The 27,492-nt window shown below is 48.1% G+C and overlaps 1 protein-coding gene across 3 annotated transcripts in view; it reads left to right on the top strand.

Moving 5' to 3' along the window:
- The first annotated feature begins 2,162 nt into the window (after positions 1-2,162).
- Positions 2,163-27,492, top strand: part of LOC134980365 (uncharacterized) — a 196,465-nt gene continuing 171,135 nt past the window's right edge. For all 3 annotated transcript variants that reach the window (XM_063947163.1, XM_063947162.1, XM_063947161.1), the window contains exons 1-3: positions 2,163-2,338; positions 6,795-6,865; positions 24,444-24,497. In XM_063947163.1, coding sequence (XP_063803233.1) covers position 2,338; positions 6,795-6,865; positions 24,444-24,497 — 126 coding nt within the window. In that variant the 5' untranslated portion in view covers positions 2,163-2,337. The remainder of the gene's footprint in view (positions 2,339-6,794; positions 6,866-24,443; positions 24,498-27,492) is intronic.

The raw sequence follows: 27,492 nt of genomic DNA, 5'->3' as shown, positions 1-27,492 counted from the left end.
TCCAATCAGCAAAACGATGAAAAAACTTTGTTACGCCGTGAGTAAAATACCAAACTTTTGTGCTAATTTACTTGGCGCAGGCGCGCTGCGTACATTGCGCATGCGCAGTTTGCGACTAATCGCTCCGTAGCGGGAAAAAAATAACTCGGTATGACCCACATAATTTTATTTCTATGAACATTGCTTGGTGTGGGGGATCTCCAGGAATTGATGATGCTTGAGGTGGCAACCCTAATAATGACCCTGGTCCTGCAGGCCGTTGGTTGTAACCTGTTATGTCAGGGTTGGTTCTAAATCGGAGTGGGAGAAGGGACCTTCTGACGTCACTAGGGGAGGAGACACGTCATCAGGGGGAGGAGCTACGGACGAACAGGGTACCCGAAAGGTACACTCGCGGGCTCGCCACGCTTCGGGCTCGGTGGCTCGCGGATTACTAATGGTAATAGTTGGTGGCGTGGATAGTAAAGGAACTATCCTGCTGTCTTAGCTCCTCCCCCTTGTGCAATGGCTCCTCCCCCTGACGTTTAAAGGTCCCTTAGGCCACTTGAATCTAGCATCAACCGTTATGTCAGGTACAACTTGGAGCTGGGATGGACATCGGAACGCGATGGTTTCAAGCCATCAATGACCCTCATTCCGAGTTGTTCGCTCGCTAGCTACTTTTAGCAGAAATGCAAACACAAAGCCGCCGCCCTCTGGGAGTGTATTTTAGCATAGCAGAATTGCTAACCAAAGATTAGCAATTGCTAACGAAAGATTAGCAATTCTGCTATTATTAGCAGAATTGCTAACGAAAGCAATTTCCTTGCAGTTTCTAAGTAGCTCCAGACCTACTCCTAGATTGCGATCACCTCAGTCCGTTTAGTTCCTGGGAGGTCATTCCGAGTTGTTCGCTCGCAAGGCGATTTTAGCAGTATTGCACACGCTAAGCCGCCGCCTACTGGGAGTGAATCTTAGCATCTTAAAATTGCGAACGATGTATTCGCAATATTGCGATTACAAACTTCTTAGCAGTTTCAGAGTAGCTTCTGACTTACTCGGCATCTGCGATCAGTTCAGTGCTTGTCGTTCCTGGTTTGACGTCACAAACACACCCAGCGTTCGCCCAGACACTCCCCCGTTTCTCCAGCCACTCCCGCGTTTTTTCCGGAAACGGTAGCGTTTTTTCCCACACGCCCTTAAAACGGCCTGTTTCCGCCCAGTAACACCCATTTCCTGTCAATCACACTACGATCGCCGGAGCGAAGAAAAAGCCGTGAGTAAAAATACTATCTTCATAGCAAAATTACTTGGCGCAGTCGCAGTGCGGATATTGCGCATGCGCACTAAGCGGAAAATCACTGCGATGCGAAGAAATTTACCGAGCGAACGACTCGGAATGAGGGCCCTGGTTTGAAGTCACAAACACGCCCTGCGTTCGGCCAGCCACTCCTCCGTTTCTCCAGCCACTCCTGCGTTTTTACCTGGCACGCCTGCGTTTTTTAGCACACTCCCTGAAAACGGCCAGTTTCCGCCCAGAAACACCCACTTCCTGTCAATCACACTACGATCAGCAGAGCGATTGAAAAGCTTAGTTCGCCCGTGAGTAAAATAGCATAGTTTTGTGTAAAATTGCATAGCGCGTGCGCCCTGCTGTGCATACGCAGAACTGCCGGATTTTAGCCTATTAGCAATTCTGCTAAAATTAGCAGCGAGCGAACAACTCGGAATGAGGGCCCATGTTTTTTTATTTGATGTTAGTGTTTTTACCATTTGATGGCAGCATTCCGATGTTTGCCGCCATCGAATGGTAAACATTTGATGGTTTTCCGATGGTTTTTCCATGGCCCAGTCCCATCCCCGGCCATCACGCTGCAGACGTTTTGCGTATGCGTAATCAGGTTTTTTTTTTTTTGTACATGCACAAATCAAATTAATATTTTTTTGCTATCGAATTATTTTGATGCAATTATTAGTTACCATTGCATCGAAAGATTCGATGATGGAAGCCCAGCCATCATTTGATGGTGGGCTTCCGATGTCCATCCCTAGTCACTAGGGTGGAACAGGACATTTCCCTTTTCAAAACAGTTTCTCTTTTGATCGGTGACCTCGCCGGCGTCACCCGGAAGTGGATCTCTCGGAGCCGGAAGCGCGTCATGAATGCTTAACTGCTCAGGAAGAGGTCCCGCCTCTGAGTCCTGACTTCCGGGGGATCTTCCATGTTCTCGCGGCACAGGATTCGTACACGCTAAGCGAGCAGACCTGACCGCAGCGTGCTCTGTGCGTCTGTCGCAGCTGGAAATCGCTACAGGAGAGGACTGTGCTGTAACTGCGCGGCATATATAATCTCTCACCAGTGAGTATGTGATCTGCATTATGTATACAGGGCGCTGTTATCCCTCCGAGCATTACACAGGCCAGGACAGGGTGTGCTGGGGTTTGTAGTGCTACAGCAGCGGGGCTGGCTCTGATTATTGATACCAGTCTACATGTATGAAGGGTAATGCAGCCTGTGCAGCTGTATTGTACGCCAGGCACCCATGCAGTCCTGGGCTATGGGTACTATGCGCCATGCCTCTTTGCCCAATGGAACCTATGTGGGGCAGAGCGTAAGCCTTGGACGCACACGTATCTCTAAGGGCAACAGGGTGAGGGGTGTACGCCGGCCCCAGGAACCACCCTGCACCTATATCGGTTATTTCTTGCCTGTCCTGCTGCCGCCAAAGCGCTTATTCCATCAGTAGTATTGGAAATTTGTCCCTGTTGCCATACTTCTGAAGATGATAGCGGATTATTGTGCACTGCGTAGTCTTGGCGACGTTCTGCACATACGCCGGCACAATTTTTTTTATTTTGGCAAGGAGAGGCCTATGGACATCTACACACCGGTCCTCTCCAGTCTTACAACGCCCCGGGTAACCCTAATATGAAATGTTAATGTATGCACTGCTTCATGGTGTAGGCATGGATGCTGGCAACCTCACACCATGATATCATAGGCCATTGCCAGGGTTTCTTTATGCCACAGGTTCTCAAACTTCCTCCTCAGGACCTCAAACAGGGCATGTTTTCCAGATCTCCTCACAGAAGCACAAGTAAAGTAATTGGCTCCACCTGTGAATGTTTTAAAATGTGTCAGTGAGTAATGAGTACACCTGCTGGGTGACCTGGGAAATGTGCTAGTGAGGAATGAGTACACCTGTGCACCTGCTGGGTGACCTGGGAAATGTCTCAGTGAGTAATGAGTACACCTGTGCACCTGCTGGGTGACCTGGGAAATGTCGGTGAGGTATGAGTACACCTGTGCACCTGCTGGGTGACCTGGGAAATGTCTGTGAGGAATGAGTACACCTGTGCTCCTGCTGGGTGACCTGGGAAATGTGTCAGTTAGTAATCTGTGCACCTGCTGGGTGACCTGGGAAATGTCTTTGAGGAATGAGTACACCTGTGCACCTGCTGGGTGACCTGGGAAATGTGTCAGTGAGGAATGAGTGCACCTGCTGGGTGACCTGAGAATCACTGATCTATGCTGACATGTTTCATGTAGCGTACAGCACAGATTATACTAGCACGGAAGAGGTTGCCATGATTCGTGTAACATGTCCTTCTCTTCCTAAATGAAACGCATAGAAGAATGGAAGCTTGGCTCTAGTTGGAAATTATTTTATTTTTTATAGCTGCTCTTAATAATTTTCAAACATCCAATTGGTGGACATGGTGATATAGAGCCTCCTTCCAGACTGTCACTGTAAGTATGTCCCTCACACCACTGTATCACCACCCTACAGCCTGTACCTACATTCCGTTGGGGACACAGGCTTAAGATAGTGGGTAAAGGCTGTGAGTACAACTGTCTGGGCGCCAATCGGTTCACTTTTTCTACCAGCAGCCCTGGGGTTGTTTTTTTTTTTTTTTTTTTTTTTTTTTTTTCATCGTCCTTCTATGCACAGACCCTCTATGTGGTTCTGCATTCCTGTCTGGTTATGATTCGGACATTGAGGTTTCCTCAGACCATGAGGAAAATATGTCTGATACTTCGGATGTTGAGACCTCTTCTATCACGGAAGACTCCCTATCTCATGTTGATGTAGCGGCCCTGATTAAGGCGGTTAAAGCTGTCCTTCTCAGCAAGGATGCTGAGCAGGCCCCTAAGGCTAGCACTTCGGTGTTCAAGCGACAGAAGAGGGTTTCAGCTGAATTCCCTTTGGCGCAGCCGGAGGACATTTCAGCAGAGGCATGGGTTCACCCTAACAGGGGCCTCCAGGTTTCTAAGTGTTTCCTCCTATCTCAGTGAGGCAGCAATAGACACTGGTATCCTAACCTCGAAAACTGTCAGCATCCTCTGTGTTGGCTAGGTGAACCTCCTGGCTTTGTTCATGGCGTGGTGACTCTAAGAAAGCCCTGGAGGCTCTTCATTATTCAGGGGGTATTCTCTTTGGTCCAGAACTGGAAAGATCGTGGCCACGGTGGCGGCTTCGAAGACAGCATTCCTTCTGTGGCAGCCTCTAGGTTGCAAACATCTACTTTTCTCTCATTTTGTTCACCGGGAAAGGCCAAGGGCCAGCCTTTCTCAAGATTCCAGGGTTACTCCTCCAAGCCCCAAGGTAAACTGCCCTGGTCTACTAGATGCCCTACCACCATGCCAGCTGACAAGCCAGTTGCATGACTGGATGAGACTCCACCTGGGAGATCCCAGTGTGGGAGGCTGGCTACTGCTATTCTCTGAGCCCTGGATGGCCCCCATGTCGGATGCCTGGGTTACAAGGTGAGGTTTCCCAGGGCTACGCCCTAGCCTTTTCGTGAGCGGCTTCTGGGCCCAATTTGTGTTCCACAAGCCTTCCAGTGCATCAAGGCAAAGCAGAAGCACTGCAGGAATCCATTCACTCCCTATTGGCCTTTAAATCATTTATTCCAGTTCCCCTGTCTCAGGCACGGGCTTCTATGCCAACCTCTTTTTGGTCAGAAGAAACCGTTCGGCTTCTGAACCAATCTTTAACCTGAAGTCCCTCAACAGGTACTTGCGGGTCCCAAGGTTCTGCATGGAGTCTCTGCGTTCCATCATTTTGGTGCTGAATCTGGGTGATTTCATGGCATTCTTGGACATCCATTATGCCTATTTGCATGTTCCTAAATATCTAGGTCACTTTTTCAGGTTTGCGGTTTGAGAGGAACATTTCCAATTTCAGGCATTGCCATTTTGTCTTTCCACGGCTCTTCGTGTCTTCACAAGTCATGGCTGCTCACTTGTGGTGCAGGGGTATCAGTATCCTACCTTTATCTGGATGACCTATTTATCCTCAGAGAACACATCTGTCTCACGATAGATCTTTTCCAGTCCCATGGATGGCTCATCAGTTGGAAGAAATCCTACTTGACTGTCTCAAGAGATATTTCATTTGGGGGCCTTGCTGGATTCCAAAGTTCAGTGGGTGTTCCTCCCTGCAGAAAAACTTTTTGGGTCCTGCAGGCCAAAATTTGCAAGTTCTTATGTCACTGGTGAGTGTCAATACACTGTTGCATGCAGATGCTTGGCTCTCTAATCTCCACCTTCAACATGGTGAAGTATGCCCAGTTTCACTCCCAGCCTCTTCAGATGGAAGTTTTGACCTGGTGGAACAAATCCCATCATCTGTTCAAAACACAAATGATCATCCTCTCGAAGATCCGGCAGTCCCTCTTTTAGTGGCTCAGGGGGTCCCACTTGGACAAGTGCCACACTTTTTGGATTCGGGAATGGGTCCTCTCCACCGATGCAAGTCTTTGCAGGTGTGGGGGAAGTAACTTGTCGACAGACCTTTCAGGGTCGGTGGATGGCTCAGGAGAGCTGGTTACCGATAAAATTCTAGAGCTCAGAGTGGTTTTCAGGGCTCAGTGTCTAGGTTAGCCACTCCTTCAGGTACAATCCGACAATGCGACTGCTGTCTCCTACACAAACCATCAGGGCAGCACCCATATTCGCGGTGCCATGAAGGAGGTGAGTCGCATTCTCAACTGGGTAGAATGTTATCATTCGGCTGCTCTGGCAGTATTCATCCCTGGATTCCAGAATATGGAAGCAGACTTTCTAAGCCGCCAGGACGTTCACTCAGGTGAGTGGGCACTTCATCCAGATGCCTTTCATCTTAGTTCTACGTTGGGGCTTGCCGGAAATTGACTTGATGGTGTCTCGGCACAACTACAAGTTGCTTAAGTACTGCTCATACACCAGGTATCTGACACCTTAGCGGTTAGGTGGTCCTTTCACAAAATTCCCGCTCCTCCAGACCGCTGATGTTACATTTAGCAGATAATGTGAAATGTGTCGGCGTCTGGTTCTTTAAGAGTTCTGAACCTTCCAATAAAAGTAGTTTGGAACATTAGTTTTCTAGTAGATTGGTAAGTATGTGAATCCAGCATGGCAGTACATGAGTAGAAGGTTGGTTGGAGACATTGTACAGAAGACCTATAGACCCCCTTGAGGTGGGAGCTGGGGCACATGGGCATTTAAATGAGGTGTTCAAGCATCAGTGAAGCCTAGTAAGCATTCTCTGATGCCAGGGCTCCTTGCATCAATTTCAGCGTTGGCTGCATCGTTCACAATGTAGATAATCAGTAAAGCGCGGTGGAGTAGCTCTGTGTAATGTACAGCGCAGTACATTGCTGTGAGACGTATTAACACGCCGTAGTGTGATGTCACATTCAGTTTGCATCAATGAGCATTGTTTTGCAGTGTCTGTGTATACATGTAGCCTAATAGATGTAACAGATATGTTTATTCCTTTTTCGGAATGCTTACATTCATTTATCGTCTTAATCGTTAATTTTTCTTTTAGTGGCTAAAGGAAAGAAAGCAAGGACCATGAGCTACTCAGAGGCGAAAGACCACTATCTCACACACTGTGACGTAAGTGCAGCACTTTGTAACATTTAATGCAAATAGTAGTGGGTGCTGGGGAGGGGGGGGCAGTTGCGTTAATGACCACTAAGCTCCAAAAATGTAAAAATGTCCCAATATGAAGCAAGGAAGTAATATTGTCCAGCATTAAGCTGAGTGCTTGCGCTGTAGAGAGAGATGGTGAGAAGTAATGAACTAGCATTCAGATAATAGACTTTAGATTGCAGTGATGTTTTCTCTGACGTCCTAGTGGATGCTGGGAACTCCGTAAGGACCATGGGGAATAGCGGCTCCGCAGGAGACTGGGCACAAAAAGAAAGCTTTAGGACTACCTGGTGTGCACTGGCTCCTCCCCCTATGACCCTCCTCCAAGCCTCAGTTAGATTTTTGTGCCCGACCGAGCAGGGTGCAATCTAGGGGGCTCTCCTGAGCTTCTTAGATAAAAGTTAGTTTTAGGTTTTTTATTTTCAGTGAGACCTGCTGGCAACAGGCTCACTGCATCGAGGGACTAAGGGGAGAAGAAGCGAACCTGCCTGCTTGCAGCCAGCTTGGGCTTCTTAGGCTACTGGACACCATTAGCTCCAGAGGGATCGAACACAGGCCCAGCCTCGGAGTCCGGTCCCAGAGCCGCGCCGCCGGCCCCCTTACAGAGCCAGAAGCAAGAAGAGGTCCGGAAAATCGGCGGCAGAAGACATCAGTCTTCATCAAGGTAGCGCACAGCACTGCAGCTGTGCGCCATTGCTCCTCATGCACACCTCACACTGCGGTCACTGATGGGTGCAGGGCGCTGGGGGGGGGCGCCCTGAGCAGCAATATTAACACCTTGGCTGGCAAAAATACATCACATATAACCCCCAGGGCTATATGGATGTACATTAACCCCTGCCAGAATCCATAAAAATGCGGGAGAAAAGTCAGCGAAAAAGGGGCGGAGCTATCTCCTCAGCACACTGGCACCATTTTTCCCTCACAGCTCCGTTGGAGGGAAGCTCCCTGGCTCTCCCCTGCAGTTAATACACTACAGAAAGGGTTAAAAAGAGAGGGGGGGCACAATTTAGGCGCAGTATACATATATATATGCAGCTATAAGGGAAAACACTTTTTATAGGTGCTATCCCTGTGATATATAGCGCCCTGGTGTGTGCTGGCATACTCTCCCTCTGTCTCCCCAAAGGGCTTTGTGGGGTCCTGTCCTCTATCAGAGCATTCCCTGTGTGTGTGCTGTGTGTCGGTACGGCTGTGTCGACAGGTATGTGGAGGATAATGAGGTGGAGGCGGAGCGAATGCCTGTAAATATGTGGTCACCCCCTGCGGGGTCGACACCGGTGTGGTTGAACTTATGGAAAGATTACGTGAAAGTGTCAACTCCTTACATAAAAGGTCGACGACACAGAACAGCCGGCTACTCGGCTTGTGCCTGTTCCAGCGTCTCAAATGTCATGGGGGGCTCTAAAATCGCCCGCTACCTCAGATAACAGACACAGATGTCGACACGGATACTGACTCCAGTGTCGACGTCGATGAGACTGGTGTACCCTCCAAATAGGTCCACCCGTTACAGGATTGAGGCAATGAAAAATGTATTACACATTTATGATTATACCCCAGGTACCACATAAAAGGGTATTGTGTTTGGTGAGAGAAAACTATTAGTAGTTTTTCCTGCATCTGAGAAATTAAATGAGGTGTGTGAGGAAGAGTGGTCTTCCCCCGGTAAGAAATTGATAATTTCTAAAACGGTTATTGGCAGCGTACCCTTTCCCGCCAGAGGATAGGTCACGCGGGGAAACACCCCATAGGGTAGATACAGCGCTTACACGCTTATCAGAAAAGGTGGCACTACCGTCTCCGGATACGGCCGCCCTGAAGGGACCTGCTGATAGAAAGCAGGAGGTTACCCTATAAGATATAGTCACACACTAGGGCATTATATTGCGACCAGCCGTTGCTTCGGCATGGATGTGCAGTGCTCCCGCTTCGTGGTCAGATTCCCTGTCGGAAAATAACTGGATAGGGACAATATTTTGCTGAAAATAGAGCATATAAAAGACGTGGTCTTATACATACGTGATGCACAGAGGGATATTTGCCGGCTGGCATCAAAAATAAGCGCTAAGCCCATTGCTGCCAGACGGGGGTTATGGACTTGGCAATGGTCAGGCGATGCCGACTCGAATCGGCACATGGAAGTTGCCCTATAAGGGGGTAAAACTGTTTGGGGATGGTTTTTCAGACCTCGTTTCCACAGCTACTGTTGGGAAATCGATTTTTTTGCTACAGGCTACCCCACAACAAAAGAAAGCACCGTATCATCAAGTACAGTCCTTTCGGCCCCAGAAAAGCAAGAGGGCTAGTGGCTCATCCTTTCTGCCGAGAGGCAAAGGTAGAGGAAAAAGCTGCAACACACAGCTAGTTCCCAAGAGCAGAAATCCTCCCTGCGTCCGGTAGGTCCACAGCATGGTGCGGGGGGGCTGCTCAGGCGGACCCGGGTACGGTGGGGGCCCGTCTCAGAAATTTCAGCGGACAGTGGGCTCTCTCACATGGATCCCTGGGTCCTTCAAGTAGTATCTCAGGGGTACAGGCTGGAGTTCGAGACGTTCTTCCCTCCGCCGTTTCCTAAAATCTGCCTTACCGGCACCTCCCTCTGCCAGGGAGACGGTGTTGGTGGATATTCAACACTATAATCACAACAAGTGATTGTCAAGGTGCCCCTCCTTCAGCAAGGAAGGGGTTACTATTCCACAGTGGTTGTGGTACCGAAACGTTTCGGTGAGACCCATCTTGAAATTAAAATACTTGAACTTTTATATCAGAAGTTTCAAGTTCAAGATGGAATCGCTCAGGGCGGATATTACGAGCCTGGACGAGGGGGATTACAGGGTCTCCCTGGACATCAAGGATGCATACCTGCATGTCCCCATTTACCCTCCTCACCAGGAGTACCTCAGATATGTGGTACAGGACTGTCACTATCAGTTCCAGACGTGGCCGGTGGAGTTGTCCACGGCACCGAAGGTCTTTACCTAGGTAATGGCAGAAGTGATGATACTCCTTCGCAAGAAGGAAGTTTTTATTATCCCGTACTTGGACGATCTCCTGATAAAGACGAGGTCCAAAGAACAGTTGGTAGTGGGGGTAGCACTCTCTCGGGAAGTGCTACAACAGCACGACTGGATTCTCAATATTCCAAAGTCACAGCTGGTCCCGACGACACGTCTTCTGTTCCTGGAAATGTTTCTGAACGCAGACCAGAAAAGAGTGTTTCTTCCAGTGGAAAAAGCCGAGGAGTTGTCATCTCTAGTCAGAGACATCCTATAACCAGGACAGGTGTCGGTACATCAATGCACACGAGTCCTGGGAAAAATGGTAGCTTCGTACGAAGCATAATTCCATTCGGAAGACTCCACGCAAGGACGTTCCAGTGGGACTAATGGTCCGGGTCCCATCTACAGATACAACAGCGGATAACCCTGTCAGCAAGAAACAGGGTGTCGCTGCTGTGGTGGCTGCAGAGGGCTCATCTACTAGAGGGCCGCAGATTCGGAATACAGGACTGGGTCCTGGTGACCACGGATGCCAGCCTTCGGGGCTGGGGTGCAGTCACACAGGGAAGAAATTTCCAAGGAGATTTCGCTTCACATAAATATTCTGCAGCGAAGGGCCATTTACAATGCCCTAAGCCAAGCAAGGCCCCTGCTTCAGAACCAGCCGGTACTGATCCAATCAGACATCACGGCGGTCGCCCATGTAAACAGACAGGGCGGCACAAGAAGCAGGATGGCGATGGCAGAAGCCACAAGGATTCTCCGATGGGCGACCTACACCCAGGAGAATGGGGACTTCATTCAGAAGTTTTCCAAATGCGGGTAAACCGTTGGGAATGACCACGGGTGGACATGATGGCGTCCCGCCTCAACAAGAAGTTGAAAAGATATTGCGCCAGGTCAAGGGACACTCAGGCGATCGCTGGGGACGCTCTTGTGACACCGTGGGTGTACCAGTCGGTTTATGTGTCTCCTCCTCTACCTCTCATACCCAAGGTACTGAGAATAATAAGAAGGCGAGGAGTGAAAACCATACTCGGGGTTCCGGATTGGCCATGAAGAGCTTGGTACCCGGAACTTCAAGAGATGCTGGCAGAGGACCCTTGGCCTCTGCCGCTTAGACAAGATCTGCTGCAGCAGGGACCCTGTCTGTTCCAAGACTTACCGCGGCTGCGTTTGACGGCATGGCGGTAGAACACCGGATCCTAAAGGAAAAGGGTATTCCGAAGGAAGTCATCCCTACCCTGATCATAGCCAGGAAGGATGTCACCGCAAGACATTATCGCCGCGTTTGGCGAAAATTTATTGCTTGGTGGGAGGCCATGAAGGCCCCGACGGAGGAATTTCAACTAAGTCGATTCCTGCACTTCCTGCAAGCAAGGGTGACGTTTGGGCCTCAAATTGGGGTCCATCAAGGTCCAGATTTCGGCTCTGTCGATTTTCTTCCAGAAAGAACTGGCTTCACTGCCTGAAGTTCAGACTTTGGTTAAAGGAGTACTACATATTCAGCCTCCTTTTGTGCCTCCTGTGGCACTTTTTGGATCTCAACGTGGTGTTGGATTTCCTAAAGTCGCATTGGTTGAGCCACTTAAAACCATGGAGCTAAAGTATCTCGCGTGGAAAGTGGTCATGCTGTTGGCCTTGGCCAGGAGTGTGTCAGAATTGGCGGCTTTGTCATGTAAAAGCCTTATCTGGTTTTCTATATGGATAGGGCAGAGTTGAGGACTCGTCCTCAGTTTCTCCCAAAGGTGGTCTCAGGTTTTCACTTGAACCAACCTATTGTGGTGCCTGCGGCTACTAGGGACTTGGAGGATTCCAAGTTGCTGGACGTAGTCAGGGCCCTGAAAATTTTATTTTTCCAGGACGGCTAGAGTCAGGAAAACTGACTCGCTGTTTATCCTGATGGCACCCAACAAGCTGGGTGCTCCTGCTTCTAAGCAGTCTATTGCGCGCTGGATTTGTAGCACTATTCAGCTGGCGCATTCTGCGGTAGGATGACCGCAGCCTAAATCAATAAAAGCCCAATCCACAAGGAAGGTGGGCTCATCTTGGACGGCTGCCCGAGGGGTCTCGGCTTTACAACTTTGCCGAGCAGCTACTTGGTCAGGGGCAAACACGTTTGCAAAATTCTATGAATTTGATACCCTGGCTGAGGAGGACCTGGAGTTCTCTCATTCGGTGCTGCAGAGTCATCCGCACTCTCCCGCCCGTTTGGGAGCTTTGGTATAATCCCCATGGTCCTTACGGAGTTCCCAGCACCCACTAGGACGTCAGAGAAAATAAGAATTTAGTTACCGATAATTCTATTTCTCGTAGTCCGTAGTGGATGCTGGGCGCCCATCCCAAGTGCGGATTGTCTGCAATACTTGTACATAGTTATTGTTAACTAATCGGGTTCTTGTTGTGAGCCATCTATTCAGAGGCTCCTCTGTTATCATGCTGTTAACTGGGTTCAGATCACAAGTTGTACAGTGTGATTGGTGTGGCTGGTATGAGTCTTACCCGGGATTCAAAATCCTTCCTTATTGTGTACGCTCGTCCGGGCACAGTATCCTAACTGAGGCTTGGAGGAGGGTCATAGGGGGAGGAGCCAGTGCACACCAGGTAGTCCTAAAGCTTTCTTTTTGTGCCCAGTCTCCTGCGGAGCCGCTATTCCCCATGGTCCTTACGGAGTTCCCAGCATCCACTACGGACTACGAGAAATAGAATTATCGGTAACTAAATTCTTATTTTCTCTGACGTCCTAGTGTCAGCTCTTTACAAAAGATTGATGACATGAGACAGCCGGCTACTCAGCCTGTGCCTGTCCAGGTGTCTCAAAAGCCATCAGGGGCTCTAAAACGCCCGTTACCTCAGATGGCAGATACAGACGCCGACACGGATACTGACTCCAGTGTCGACGATTAAGAGACGAATGTGACTTCCAGTAGGGCCACACGTTACATGATTGAGGCTATGGAAAATGTTTTACATATTTCTGATAATACCAGTACCACTAAAAAGGGTATTATGTTGGGTGAGAAAAAACTGCCTGTAGTTTTTCCTGCATCTGAGGAATTAAATGAAGTGTGTGATGATGCGTGGGTTTCCCCCGATAAAAACTGTTAATTCCTAAAAAGTTATTAGCATCATACCCCTTCCCGCCAGAGGATAGGGCACGTTGGGAAACACCCCCTAGGGTGGATAAAGCGCTCACACGCTTGTCTAAACAGGTGGCACTACCGTCCCCGGATACGGCCGCCCTTAAGGAACCTGCTGACAGAAAGCAGGAAAATATCCTAAAAATGTATATACACTCACACGGGTGTGATACTGCGACCAGCAATCGCCTCAGCCTGGATGTGCAGTGCTGGGGTGGCTTGGTTGGATTCCCTGACTGACAATATTGATACCCTAGATAGGGACAGTATATTACTGACTATAGAGCATTTAAAAGATGCATTTCTATATATGCGTGATGCACAGAGGGATATTTGCCGACTGGCATCAAGAGTAAGTGCGCTGTCCATTTCTGCCAGAAGAGGGTTATGGACAAGACAGTGGTCAGGTGATGCTGATTCCAAAAGGCATATGGAAGTATCGCCTTATAAAAGGGAGGAGTTATTTGGGGTAGGTCTAACAGACCTGGTGGCCACGGCAACGGCTGGGAAATCCACATTTTTACCCCAGGTAGCCTCTCAACATAAGAAGACGCCGTATTATCAGGCGCAGTCCTTTAGGCCCCATAAGGGCAAGCGGGCAAAAGACTCCTCATTTCTGCCCCGTGGCAGAGGGAGAGGAAAAAGGCTGCAGCAAACAGCCATTTCCCAGGAACAGAAGCCCTCTCCCGTTTCTGCCAAGTCCTCAGCATGACGCTGGGGCTTTACAAGCGGACTCAGGCACGGTGGGGGCCCGTCTCAAAAATTTCAGCGTGCAGTGGGCTCACTCACAGGTAGATCCCTGGATCCTTCAGGTGGTATCTCAGGGGTACAAATTGGAATTCGAGACGTCTCCCCTTCGCCGTTTCCTAAAGTCTGCTTTACCGACGTCTCCCTCTGACAGGGAGGCGGTATTGGAAGCCATTCACAAGCTGTATTCCCAGCAGGTGATAATCAAGGTACCCCTCCTACATCAGGGAAAGAGGTATTATTCCACGCTGTTTGTGGTACCGAAGCCGGACGGCTCGGTGAGACCTATTTTAAATCTGAAATCCTTGAACACTTACATACAAAGGTTCAAATTCAAGATGGAGTCACTCAGAGCGGTGATTGCGAACCTGGAAGAAGGGGATTATATGGTGTCTCTGGACATCAAGGATGCTTATCTCCATGTCCCAATTTGCCCTTCTCACCAAGGGTACTTCAGGTTTGTGGTACAGAACTGTCACTATCAGTTTCAGACGCTGCCGTTTGGTTTGTCCACGGCACCCCGGGTCTTTACCAAAGTAATGGCCGAAATGATGATACTCCTTCGAAGGAAGGGAGTTTTAGTTATCCCTTACTTGGACGATCTCCTGATAAGGGTAAGATCCAGGGAACAGTTGGTAGTCGGGGTAGCACTATCTCAAGTAGTGTTGCGGCAGCACGGTTGGATTCTCAATATTCCAAAATCGCAGCTGATCCCGACGACACGTCTTCTATTCCTAGGGATGATCCTGGACACAGTCCAGAAAATAAGAATTTACTTACCGATAATTCTATTTCTCGGAGTCCGTAGTGGATGCTGGGGTTCCTGAAAGGACCATGGGGAATAGCGGCTCCGCAGGAGACAGGGCACAAAAAGTAAAGCTTTTCCAGATCAGGTGGTGTGCACTGGCTCCTCCCCCTATGACCCTCCTCCAGACTCCAGTTAGGTACTGTGCCCGGACGAGCGTACACAATAAGGGAGGATTTTGAATCCCTGGTAAGACTCATACCAGCCACACCAATCACACTGTACAACCTGTGATCTGAACCCAGTTAACAGTATGATAACAGAGGAGCCTCTGAAAGATGGCTCACTACAACAGTAACCCAAATTAGTTAGCAATAACTATGTACAAGTATTGCAGATAATCCGCACTTGGGATGGGCGCCCAGCATCCACTACGGACTCCGAGAAATAGAATTATCGGTAAGTAAATTCTTATTTTCTCTATCGTCCTAGTGGATGCTGGGGTTCCTGAAAGGACCATGGGGATTATACCAAAGCTCCCAAAACGGGCGGGAGAGTGCGGATGACTCTGCAGCACCGAATGAGAGAATTCCATGTCCTCTTTTGCCAGGGTATCATATTTGTAGAAATTTACAAACGTGTTCTCCCCCGACTACGTAGTTGCTCGGCAGAGTTGTAATGCCGAGACCCCTCGGGCAGCCGCCCAAGATGAGCCCACCTTCCTTGTGGAATGGGCCTTAACCGATTTAGGCTGTGGCATGCCTGCCACAGAATGTGCAAGTTGAACTGTGCTAAAAATCCAACGAGCAATCGACTGCTTAGAAGCAGGAGCACCCAGCTTGTTGGGTACATACAGGATAAACAGCAAGTCAGATTTCCTGACTCCAGCCGACCTGGAAACTATATTTTCAGGGCCCTGACAACATCCAGCAACTTGGAGTCCTCCAAGTCCCTAGTAACCGCAGGTACCACAATAAGCTGGTTCAGGTGAAACGCTGACACCACCTTCAGGAGAAACTGGGGACGAGTCCGCAGCTTTGCTCTGTCCGAATGGACAATCAGATATGGCTTTGTGAGACACAGCCGCCAATTCTGACACTCACCTGGCCGAGGCCAGGACCAACAACATGGTCACTTACCATGTGAGATATAACAAATCCACAGATTTGAGTTGTTTAAACCAATGTGATTTTAGGAATCCCAAAACTACATTGAGATCGCCCAGTGTCACTGGAGACATCGAAGGGGGTTGTAGTACTCCCTTAACAAACTTCTGGACTTCAGTAACTGAAGCCACTTTCTTTCTGGAAGAAAATCGACAGGCCGAAATTTTGAACCTTAATGGACCCCAATTTTAGGCCCATAGACACTCCTGTTTGCAGGAAATGTAGGAATTAACCTAGTTGAAATTCTTCCGTGGAGCCTTCCTGGCCTCACACTATGGAACATATATTTTCACCTAAGCGGTGATAATGTTGTGCGGTCACCTCCTTCCTGGCTCTGACCATGGTAGGGATGACCTCTTCCGGAATGCCTTTTTCCCTTAGGATCCGGCGTTCCCCCCGCCCTGGCGTCAACGCAGCTGCGGTAAGTCTTGGAACAGACATGATTCTTGCTGAATCAAGATCCTTCCTAGTATCTCTTGAAGTTCCGGGTACCAAGTCCTTCTTGGCCAAACCGGAGCCACGAGTATAGTTCTTACTCCTCTTCTTCCTATCATTTTCCATACACTGGGTATGAAAAACAGAGGAGGGAACACATACACCGACTGGTACACCCACGGTGTTACCAGAGCGTCCCAGCTATTGCCTGAGGGTCTCTAGACCTGGCGCTTCATGTGGGACGCCAGCATAACCACCTTTGGTCTTTCCCAATGGTTTACAATCATGTGGAAACTTCCAGATGAAGTTCCCACTTTTCCGGGTGGAATTCATTCATGCTGAGGAAATCTTCCCAGTCGTCCACTCCCGGAATGAACACTGCTGACAGTGTTATCACATGATCTTTCGCCCAGCGAAGAATCCTTGCAGTCATTGCCCTCCTGCTTCTTGTGCCGCCCCGTCTGCTTACGTGGGCGACTGCCATGATGATGTCCTACTGGATCAGCACCGGTTGACTTTGAAGCAGAGGTCTTCCTAGGCTCAGAGCAGTGTAACTTAGCTCCAGTATATTCATGTGGAGAGAAATCTCCAGACTTGACCACACCTCCTTGGAAATTTCTTCCCTGTGTGACTGCTCCCCAGCCCCTCAGGCTGGCATCTGTGGTCACCAGAACACAGTCCTGAAAGCTGAATGTGCTGCCCTCTAGAAGATGAGCACTCTGCAGCCCCCACAGAAAAAACACCCTTGTCCTTGGAGACAGGGTTATACGCTGATGCATCTGAAGATGCGATCCGGACCATTCGTCCAGCAAATCTCCCTGACAATGTTTTGCGTGAGATCTGCCGAATGGAATCGCTTCGTAAGAAGCCACCATTTTTCCCAGGCCTCCTGTGCATTAATGCACTGATACTTGGCCTGGTTTTAGGAGGTTTCTGACTAGGTCGGATAACTCCCTGGCTTTCCCCTCCAGGAGAAATACCTTTTTCTGGACTATGCCCAGAATCATTCCTAGGAACAGCAGACGTATCATCGGAAAAACAGCTGCGATTTTTGGAATATTTAGAATCCACTCGTGCTATCGTAGAACTACTTTAGATAGTTCTTTTCCGACCTCCAACTGTTCTCTGGAACTTGCCCCTTTCAGGATATCGTCCAAGTAAGGGATAATTAAGATGCCCCTTTTCTTTGAAGAGAATCATCTTTTCGGCCATTACCTTGGTAAAGGCCCGGGGTGCCGTGGATAATTCAACGGCAACTTTTGAAACTGATATTGACAGTTCTGTATCACGAACCCGATGTACCCTTGTTGAGAAGGGCAAATTTGGACATGGAGGTAATCCTTGATGTCCAGGGACACCATATAGTCCCCTTCTTTCCGGTTCGCTATCACTGCTCTGAGTGACTCCATCTTGATTTGAACCTTTATGTAAGTGTTCAAAGATTTCAGATTTAGACTATGTCTCACCAAGCCGTCTGGCTTCAGTACCACAATATAGTGTGGAAGACTAATACCCTTTTCCTTGTTGTAGGAGGGGTACTTTGATTATCACCTGCTGGAAATACAGCTTGTGAATTTTTCCCAATACTGCCTCCCTGTTGGAGGGAGCCGTTGGTAACGCAGACTTCAGGAACCTGCGAGGAAAAGATGTCTCGACTCTCCAATCTGTACCCCTGGGATAATACTATTACGATCCAGGGGTCAACTTGCGAGTGATCCCACTGCGCGTCGAGACTCTTGAGACTACACCCCCACCTAACCTGAGTCCGCTTACACGGCCCCAGCGTCATGCTGGGGACTTGGCAGACGCGGTGGAGGGCTTCCTTTCCTGGGAAGGGGCTGTCTGCTGCAGTCTACTTCCCTTTCCTCTATGTCTGGGCAGATATGACTGGCCTTTTGCCCGCTTGCCCTCATGGGAACGGAAAGATTGAGGCTGAAAAGACGGTGTCTGTTTCTGCTGAGATGTAACTTGGGGTAAAAAGGTTGGATTTCCAGCTGTTGCCGAGACCCCCAGGTCCGTTGGACCGACCCCAAATAACTCTTTCCCTTTATACGGCCATACTTCCATGTGTCGTATGGGATATGTATCACCTGACCACTGTCGTGTCCATGACATCTTCTGGGAGATATGGACCACGCACTTATTTTGATGCCAGAGTGCACATAACCCTCTGTGCATCTCGCATACATAAATATATAATGCATCCCATTAAATGCTCTATATCAATCAGATATTTTCAGTCAGGGAAACCGACCAAGCCAACCCAGCACTGCATCTCCAGGCTGATGGCGATCGCTGGTCGCAGTATAACCACCTTATGTGTGTATATACTTTTTAGGATATTTTTCCAGCTGCCTATCAGCTGGCTCCTTGAGGGCGGCCGTATCTGGAGACGGTAACGCCACTTGATAAGCGTGTGAGCGCCTTATTCACCCTAAGGGGTGTTTCCCAATGCGCCTTAACTTCTGGCGGGAAAGGGTATAACGCCAATATTTGCTATCGGGGTAAACCCACGCATCATCACACACTTCATTTTATTTTATCTGATTCAGGAAAAACTACAGGTAGTTTTTTCACTCCCACATAATACCCTTTTTTGTGGTACTTGTAGTATCAGAAATATGTAACACCTCCTTCATTGCCCTTAACGTGTGGCCCTAATAAGGAATACGTTTGTTTATTCACCGTCGACACTGGATTCAGTGTCGGTGTCTGTGTCGACCGACTGAGGTAAATGGCCGTTTTTAAAGTCCCTGACGGTGTTTCTGAGACGCCTGGACCGGTACTAATTGTTTGTCGGCCGTCTCATGTCGTCAACCGACCTTGCAGCGTGTTGACATTCTCACGTAATTCCCTAAATAAGCCATCCATACCGGTGTCGACTCCCTAGAGAGTGACATCACCATCATAGGCAATTTGCTCCGCCTCCTCCAACATCGTCCTCATACATGTCGACACACACGTACCGACACACAGCACACACACACCGGGAATGCTCTGACAGAGGACAGGACCCCACTAGCCCTTTGGAGAGACAGAGGGAGAGTTTGCCAGCACACACCAAAAAAAAACGCTATAATTTCATAGGGACAACCTTATATAAGTGTTTCTCCCTTATAGCATCTTTAATATATTTATATCGCCAATTTAGTGCCCCCCCTCTCTGTTTAAACCCTGTTTCTGTAGTGCAGTGCAGGGGAGAGCCTGGGAGCCTTCTCTCCAGCCTTTCTGTGAGAGAAAATGGCGCTGTGTGCTGAGGAGATAGGCCCCGCCCCTTTTTCGGCGGGCTCGTCTCCCGCTATTTATTGCATTTAGGCAGGGGTTAAATATCTCCATATAGCCTCTGGGGGCTATATGTGAGGTATTTTTAGCCTTATATAGGTTTACATTTGCCTCCCAGGGCGCCCCCCTCCCAGCGCCCTGCACCCTCAGTGACTGCCGTGTGAAGTGTGCTGAGAGGAAAATGGCGCACAGCTGCAGTGCTGTGCGCTACCTTTAGAAGACTGCAGGAGTCTTCAGCCGCCGATTCTGGACCTCTTCTTGCTTCAGCATCTGCGAGGGGGCCGGCGGCGCGGCTCCGGTGACTATCCAGGCTGTACCTGTGATCGTCCCTCTGGAGCTTCATGTCCAGTAGCCAAGAAGCCAATCCATCCTGCACGCAGGTGAGTTCACTTCTTCTCCCCTCTGTCCCTCGTTGCAGTGATCCTGTTGCCAGCAGGAATCACTGTAAAATAAAAAACCTAAGCTAAACTTCTCTAAGCAGCTCTTTATGAGAGCCACCTAGAATTGCACCCTTCTCGGCCGGGCACAAAAATCTAACTGGAGTCTGGAGGAGGGTCATAGGGGGAGGAGCCAGTGCACACCACCTGATCTGGAAAAGCTTTACTTTTTGTGCCCTGTCTCCTGCGGAGCCGCTATTCCCCATGGTCCTTTCAGGAACCCCAGCATCCACTAGGACGATAGAGAAAAAGGTGTTTCTCCCGGAGGAGAAAGCCAGGGAGTTATCCGAACTAGTCAGAAACCTCCTAAAACCAGGCCAAGTGTCAGTGCATCAGTGCACAAGGGCCCTGGGAAAAATGGTGGCTTCCTACGAAGCAATTCCATTCGGCAGATTCCACGCAAGAACTTTCCAGTGGGACCTGCTGGACAAATGGTCCGGATCGCATCTTCAGATGCATCAGCGGATAACCCCGTCACCAAAGACAAGGGTGTCTCTCCTGTGGTGGTTGCAGAGTGCTCATCTTCTAGAGGGCGCAGATTCGGCATTCAGGACTGGGTCCTGGTGACCACGGATGCCAGCCTGCGAGGCTGGGGAGCAGTCACACAGGGAAGAAATTTCCAGGGCTTGTGGTCAAGCCTGGAGACATCACTTCACATAAATATTTTGGAGCTAAGGGCCATTTACAATGCCCTAAGCCAAGCAAGACCTCTGCTTCAAGGTCAGCCGGTGCTGATCCAGTCGGACAACATCACGGCAGTCGCCCACGTAAACAGACAGGGCGGCACAAGAAGCAGGAGGGCAATGGCAGAAGCTGCAAGGATTTTTCGCTGGGCGGAAAATCATGTGATAGCATTGTCAGCAGTGCTCATTCCGGGAGTGGATAACTGGGAAGCAGACTTTCTCAGCAGGCACGACCTCCACCCGGGAGAGTGGGGACTTCACCCAGAAGTCTTCCACATGATTGTAAACCGTTGGGAAAAACCAAAGGTGGACATGATGGCGTCCCGCCTAAACAAAAAATTGGACAGGTATTGCGCCAGGTCAAGGGACCCTCAGGCAATAGCTGTGGACGCTCTGGTAACACCGTGGGTGTACCAGTCAGTGTATGTGTTCCCTCCTCTTCCTCTCATACCAAAAGTACTGAGAATTATAAGACGGAGGGGAGTAAGAACTATACTCGTGGCTTCGGATTGGCCAAGAAGGACTTGGTACCCGGAACTTCAAGAGATGCTCACGGAGGACCCGTGGCCTCTACCTCTAAGAAGGGACCTGCTCCAGCAAGGACCCTGTCTATTCCAAGACTTACCGCGGCTGCGTTTGACGGCAGGGCGGTTGAACGCCGGATCCTGAAGGAAAAAGGCATTCCGGATGAAGTCATCCCTACCCTGATCAAGCCAGGAAGGATGTAACCGCAAAGCATTATCACCGCATTTGGCGAAAATATGTTGCGTGGTGCGAGGCCAGTAAGGCCCCGATGGAGGAATTTCAGCTAGGTCGATTCCTGCATTTCCTGTAAACAGGAGTGTCTATGGGCCTAAAATTGGGGTCCGTTAAGGTTCAAATTTCGGCCCTGTCAATTTTCTTCCAGAAAGAACTAGCTTCAGTTCCTGAAGTTCAGACGTTTGTAAAAGGGGTACTGCATATATAGCCTCCTTTTGTGCCTCCAGTGGCACCTTGGGATCTCAATGTAGTTTTGGGGTTCCTAAAGTCACATTGGTTTGAACCACTTGAATCTGTGGAGTTAAAATATCTCACATGGAAAGTGGTCATGTTGTTGGCCCTGGCCTTGGCCAGGCGCGTGTCAGAATTGGCGGGCTTTATCCTGTAAAAGCCCTTATCTGATCTTCCATTCAGACGGGGCGGAATTGAGGACTCGTCCTCATTTTCTCCCTAAGGTGGTTTCAGTGTTTCATCTGAACCAACCTATTGTGGTACCTGCGGCTACTGGTGACTTGGAGGACTCCAGGTTGTTGGACGTAGTCAGGGCCTTTAAAAATATGTTTCCAGGACGGCTGGAGTCAGAAAATCTGACTCGCTGTTTATCCTGTATGCACCCAACAAGCTGGGTGCTCCTGCTTCTGGGCAGACTATTGCTCGTTGGATTTGTAATACAATTCAGCTTGCACATTCTGTGGCAGGCCTGCCACAGCCAAAATCTGTAAAAGCCCATTCCACAAGGAAGGTGGGCTCATCTTGGGCGGCTGCCCAAGGGGTCTCGGCTTTACAACTTTGCCGAGCAGCTACTTGGTCAGGGGAAAACACGTTTGCTAAATTCTACAAATTTGATACCCTGGCTGAGGAGGACCTGGAGTTCTCTCATTCGGTGCTGCAGAGTCATCCGCACTCTCCCGCCCGTTTGGGAGCTTTGGTATAATCCCCATGGTCCTTACGGAGTTCCCAGCATCCACTAGGACGTCAGAGAAAATAAGAACTTACTTACCGATAATTCTATTTCTCGTAGTCCGTAGTGGATGCTGGGCGCCCATCTCAAGTGCGGATTGTCTGCAATACTTGTACATAGTTATTGTTAACTAAATCGGGTTATTGTTGTGAGCCATCTATCCAGAGGCTCCATCTGTTATCATGCTGTTAACTGGGTTCAGATCACAAGTTGTACGGTGTGATTGGTGTGGCTGGTATGAGTCTTACCCGTGATTCATAAATCCTTCCTTATTGTGTACGCTCATCCGGGCACAGTATCCTAACTGAGGCTTGGAGGAGGGTCATAGGGGGAGGAGCCAGTGCACACCAGGTAGTCCTAAAGCTTTTACTTTTGTGCCCAGTCTCCTGCGGAGCCGCTATTCCCCATGGTCCTTACGGAGTTCCCAGCATCCACTACGGACTACGAGAAATAGAATTATCGGTAAGTAAATTCTTATTATTTGCATGTCTTCCAGCAGGGGGCATTCCGAATGCAGTGAAAGTGAAGTCTCTGGTTACTGCCAGTTTTATTAGATCCATAGAAATTATTCTTTATATGGCGCCGCAGTGACAAATTACATAGTACATAAACAAATCAAAATGGGAAACCGGTGACTTACAGTAAAAGACAATATAGTACAAGTACAGGGTAAATAAACCTGTGAGAAACTCTAACCCTAGGTACACAAATTCCACATTCATAACACAATATTGTCATTCTTTTTCATTCCATAGAGGATACTTGGATGTTTTAGGGTATTAGATGTTGCACACGGAGCGTTAAAGGAGTGTTAGGCACTTTAAAAAAAAAAAAAAAAAAAAAACACCCAAAAAAATTTCGGCGGCTCAAGCTACTCCCTCTAAACCCCCATTGGCCAGCAGTACCTCAGTTGTTACCAGTGCCCGTCAGAGCTGGGCGTGTTTTTGCGGTGCTTAATCCTTGCTGTTTTTTCTTGATTGTGGGTACTTTTACTGATACCCAGCCACTTCCGCCACCTATGAGCTATACTTGGCATCAGGCAGGGCAGGCTCTGGACTCGGGTGACTGTAGGTACTCTCTTGTCCTAACCGGAGGAGCAAGAGTTTTTTAGTTCTGATCTGCCCCGGCACGATTACAGTGTGGGGTGGGGGAAGGTTGACTATGGTCCCAGTGCCGAAGGCAGTATGTCACATAGGAGGTTATTATATATGGTACACCTGCAACCAATGAGTCTAGTTAGGTTCATGGGTTATCCCATTCTGTAGAGGGGTTAGTAAATATGTATTTAGTACGTGCAGTTCAAAAGGTCCTAAACATAGCAGATAGTGAGCAGGTTGAAGCTCCTCACGTACTTTTCAAGTGGGGGTTAAAAAGCAGCAGATTCCTTCCCATGAGGAGAACATTTGGACGTCCTAGAGTAGTGTCCCACGTGGAATGAATATGAAAACAGGAATTTTGGAACTCGCTGTTAAATACTTTTCTTTGATTTCCATTGAGAACATTGGACACCCGACCTCGCTCTGCTGGGTACTTTGTGTCTGCTTTAGTTAATTGCTTTTCTGTTTTATTATGTACTCTGTTTGGCACTATGGGGTGTATTTACTAAGCCTTGGAGATAGAGTACCGGCCAATCAGCTTCTAGCTGTGTCACAGCTTTGTTAAAAAAAAAAAAAAAAAGGCAGGAACTTGATGGTTGGTAGTTTATCTTCCCTTTATCTCTCTTCAAGGCTGAATACATAGACCCTATTTTCTTTCTTTCTATGTTCTCTCAGCTACAGCTTTATTAGGCCATTGGCGGTTTACCTTTGTTTTAAAAGGGATGCTTTTCTTTCATCTCAAACTTGTCTTATCCCCTTTTTTTTTTTTTTTTTTCCTTCTTCTTTACTGATGGTGTTTATGCTTCGTCGACATTTATCCTGCAGACATTTGAAAAGTATACAGGAGAATGCAGATATGGTAGTAATGTTTAAAGTATATTACTTGTGTCAGCATTATAGCTTTAAACATGATGATTTACTGTAATCTTTTAAAGTTTTATAATGCTGACACGTTTAAAATGCTTTAACTAACATTACTACTGTGTCAGAAATCTACAGCAGACATGACATTTTGATTGTGGACCGCACATGTCAACTATTTAACTAAATCCCGTTTTACGTTTATAATTTGTTTTTTTTTGTTTTTACAGCTCTGCCAAATCCCCAAGGGTATTTGTCGGGGAGCTATTCATAAATACATGCAGGTGAGAGAATTTAATGGCTTTTAAAGAGACCTAATCATTAAAATGGAATATCGTTTAATTATGTTGAAGCATAGTGTTAAGTACTCAATTGCATGCTGTGCGTCTATATAGTTATATAATTCCAGAGTGGGTATGGTCTATACCATGGGTCTTTAACCTGTGGAACTACACATCCCAGCATGCCCTGCCACAGTTTTGCTTTTAAGGCATGCTGGGATGTTTAGTTCCACAACAGCTGGAGGGCCGTGGTTTGAAGACAATTGGTTTATATGATGAAAGCTAAAACGTTTTTTTAAAGAGCACTTCCTGTAAGGTAGGATCATGGGAAAGCGTACCCTAGTGCTCATGGCTGACATCCAGGCAGTTCACTGTTCAGGTGCTTGCTGTGTAGGACATCACTCCCCGTCACCTTGGGAAAGAAGGAATTTCAAAATGTGATGTCATTTCCATTGAGGGCAGTTACACAGGAAATTTTGTGTGTTGCTTTTATTAGCGATGTTATGGTAGGAAGCCAGTCTCTCCTTTGGGAATTGCTGATGGTTTTATGTGTGTCATATTTAAGCTTTTCATTTTATTTTTCTTAATATGAAGGTTTTACTATTTTAAAAAGTAATTTAAGAATCCCTGACGTTTGGTACGTGCGTAAACGCCAGGACCAGAGATTTCTAATGTAGACAATATAATTTAAAAACTAGGAATGCATTTATTAAAAAATTATTAAAATACAAGGTGAAGGTGTGCATAGGTGAAAGTAGGTGCACACACTAGAATCTTTATTTGTAGGCCAATGCAATAACACAATCTGCTGTGTGAAATTAAACAAGGTTTAAATGAAAAATAGGCATACAAAATGTAAAACTCATGCCAAGATATAAAAGCTCCCATAGTTTGCAGTGTATCTAGTGGTCTAGTATCAAAAACTAGCAAGAGCTCATCTACCGTCTCCTGCCACCAGAATAACTGGAACCTTTATCCGTCTTGACCTTCTCGGGGACATATTGGATCACTGGAACTGGTGGTAAAAGATAACCCAGACAATAGCGCCTCTGGAAGACCCTATCACTGTTCTAGATGACTGAAACCCTTGAGTGTAGGTACCACTCCCAGGAATGAACATCATGCTGGCTGAGATGATCGCCTACTCGGTTGTCTATACCTGGGAAGAAAACTGCTGATATCTCCAAATGTACCTCTTTGCCCAGCAAAAGATCTTGGCCGTCTCTGCCATTGAGGAGAGCTTTGGATTCAACCTTGATAGTTTATGTATGTTAAGGCCCCCCCATCCACTAGTGCGATATGGCCTGTTTTTATGCGATTGAGACGGATTGCATGAAAAGTGTCACATTACATGTCCTTTTCGTGCGTTCCTGTGTGCCTCACATTGCAGTCTCAGATCACACGTGCTCCATGTTATATTTATCTCAATTGCACAGAAATAGGTTTAATAACGTTAGATTGCATGAGCTAAATCCCATGTTAAAAAAAAAAAAAAATCCACCCAAGTAGCAAATAGCAATCGCAGGGCTCCCGGGAAGCTGCTGGCCAGATTGCAGGAAAAATGGAGATAACTCATTGCTGAGATAAATCTCCCTAGTGGATGGGGTCCTTTAGAGCTGTGACTTTGTCTGATGGGCTTTCAGGTATATCCCGAAGGAACGGCTGAGCCTGAAGAAGAGCCCTTAGAAATGTTCTTGGCTTAAAGGTCGATATATCGCGGGACCGTCGGCCAGTGTGTACGGCCGATACGTCTGTGAACTCCGTCGTTCTGATATATTGGCGCGTCGCTGTGTGTGTACGGGGCGGTCGGCCGACCGCCCGTACACATGCTGCGGCGCCCGGTGGTGATTGACAGATGAACTGGGCGGGCGTGCATACACGCCCGCCCAGTTCATGACGTCAGTCCCCGACGGATCAGGCAGTGTGTATGCTCAACACACTGCCCAATCCGTCTATAGATATATCTGCAGATCAATTGATCTGCAGATATATCTATTAGTGTGTACCCACCTTTTAGGACGTTTCTTTGGAAAATCAATGCAAATGAAGACTCAACGTCCCTGCACTCCAACCTTGGAGACTGGTGTTTATCTTGATGAGGGTCCAGTTCCGCTACAATGGGATACAACCATAGAAGAGACTGCCTGAAAAGCTGGCTTGGTGAGGATCTGCTTGTGCCCAACGTGCAGGAAGCTCACAAATGGACTGCCTCAGTGTAAAATACTTTTCTCCCATGCATAGGTATGCACCGAGAACTAACTCTTGAGTGCTGGCCAAGAGCACTGACACCTGTCACAAGATGAGCAAATTATATATTTGCAAAAAGACCCAGAACAATTTTTGTTTAGAAGAAGAGACACCGGTACTTGCAGACTTGAGTCTTGGGGTAATTCATTACCCAGTCATGCATCTCTATATTCGCTATCATCAATTGAGGTATGGAATAAAAGTGACCACAAAATGCAGCCATCACTGCCATAATCCTTGTGAAGATCCATGTAGCAGTCACCAGACCATGTGGTATAGCCCAGAACTGGAAATGAGAACTGCCCACTGCAAATCTGAGCAGGGGGGATGTCCCATTCCCAAATAGGGATGTGCACGCATGCCTCATTGATGTCCATAGAATTGAGATTCTTTACACTCCATGGAATGGATCACAGAACAGAGGGACTCCATCCTCAACGTGGGGACCCAGGTGTACATTTGAGGTTCAGAATCGGACAGAAGAATAGAAATTGTATCTAAACATAGAACCATTAGAGTAAAAGCTGAAAGGCATGCCCCTGACCTCGCTCTTTGGAAGAGGTGTGCTGAAGAAGCATCAGGGTTGGAGGTTCAGCGAGGTCTAGGATATAGCCTTGCCTATGATACTGTTCACCTAACAATCCGATATAGAAGCTGTCCACTAAGTCTGATGTAGACGCGCCCATATCCCAGACTGATCTTGGTGGGGACAAACAATCATCACTGCTTGTTGGCAGGCTTGGGACTAGGG

This window comes from Pseudophryne corroboree, chromosome 12, assembly GCF_028390025.1.
Source record: "Pseudophryne corroboree isolate aPseCor3 chromosome 12, aPseCor3.hap2, whole genome shotgun sequence".
Taxonomy (NCBI): Eukaryota; Metazoa; Chordata; class Amphibia; order Anura; family Myobatrachidae; genus Pseudophryne; species Pseudophryne corroboree.
This window is presented reverse-complemented; position numbering and strand designations above follow the sequence as displayed.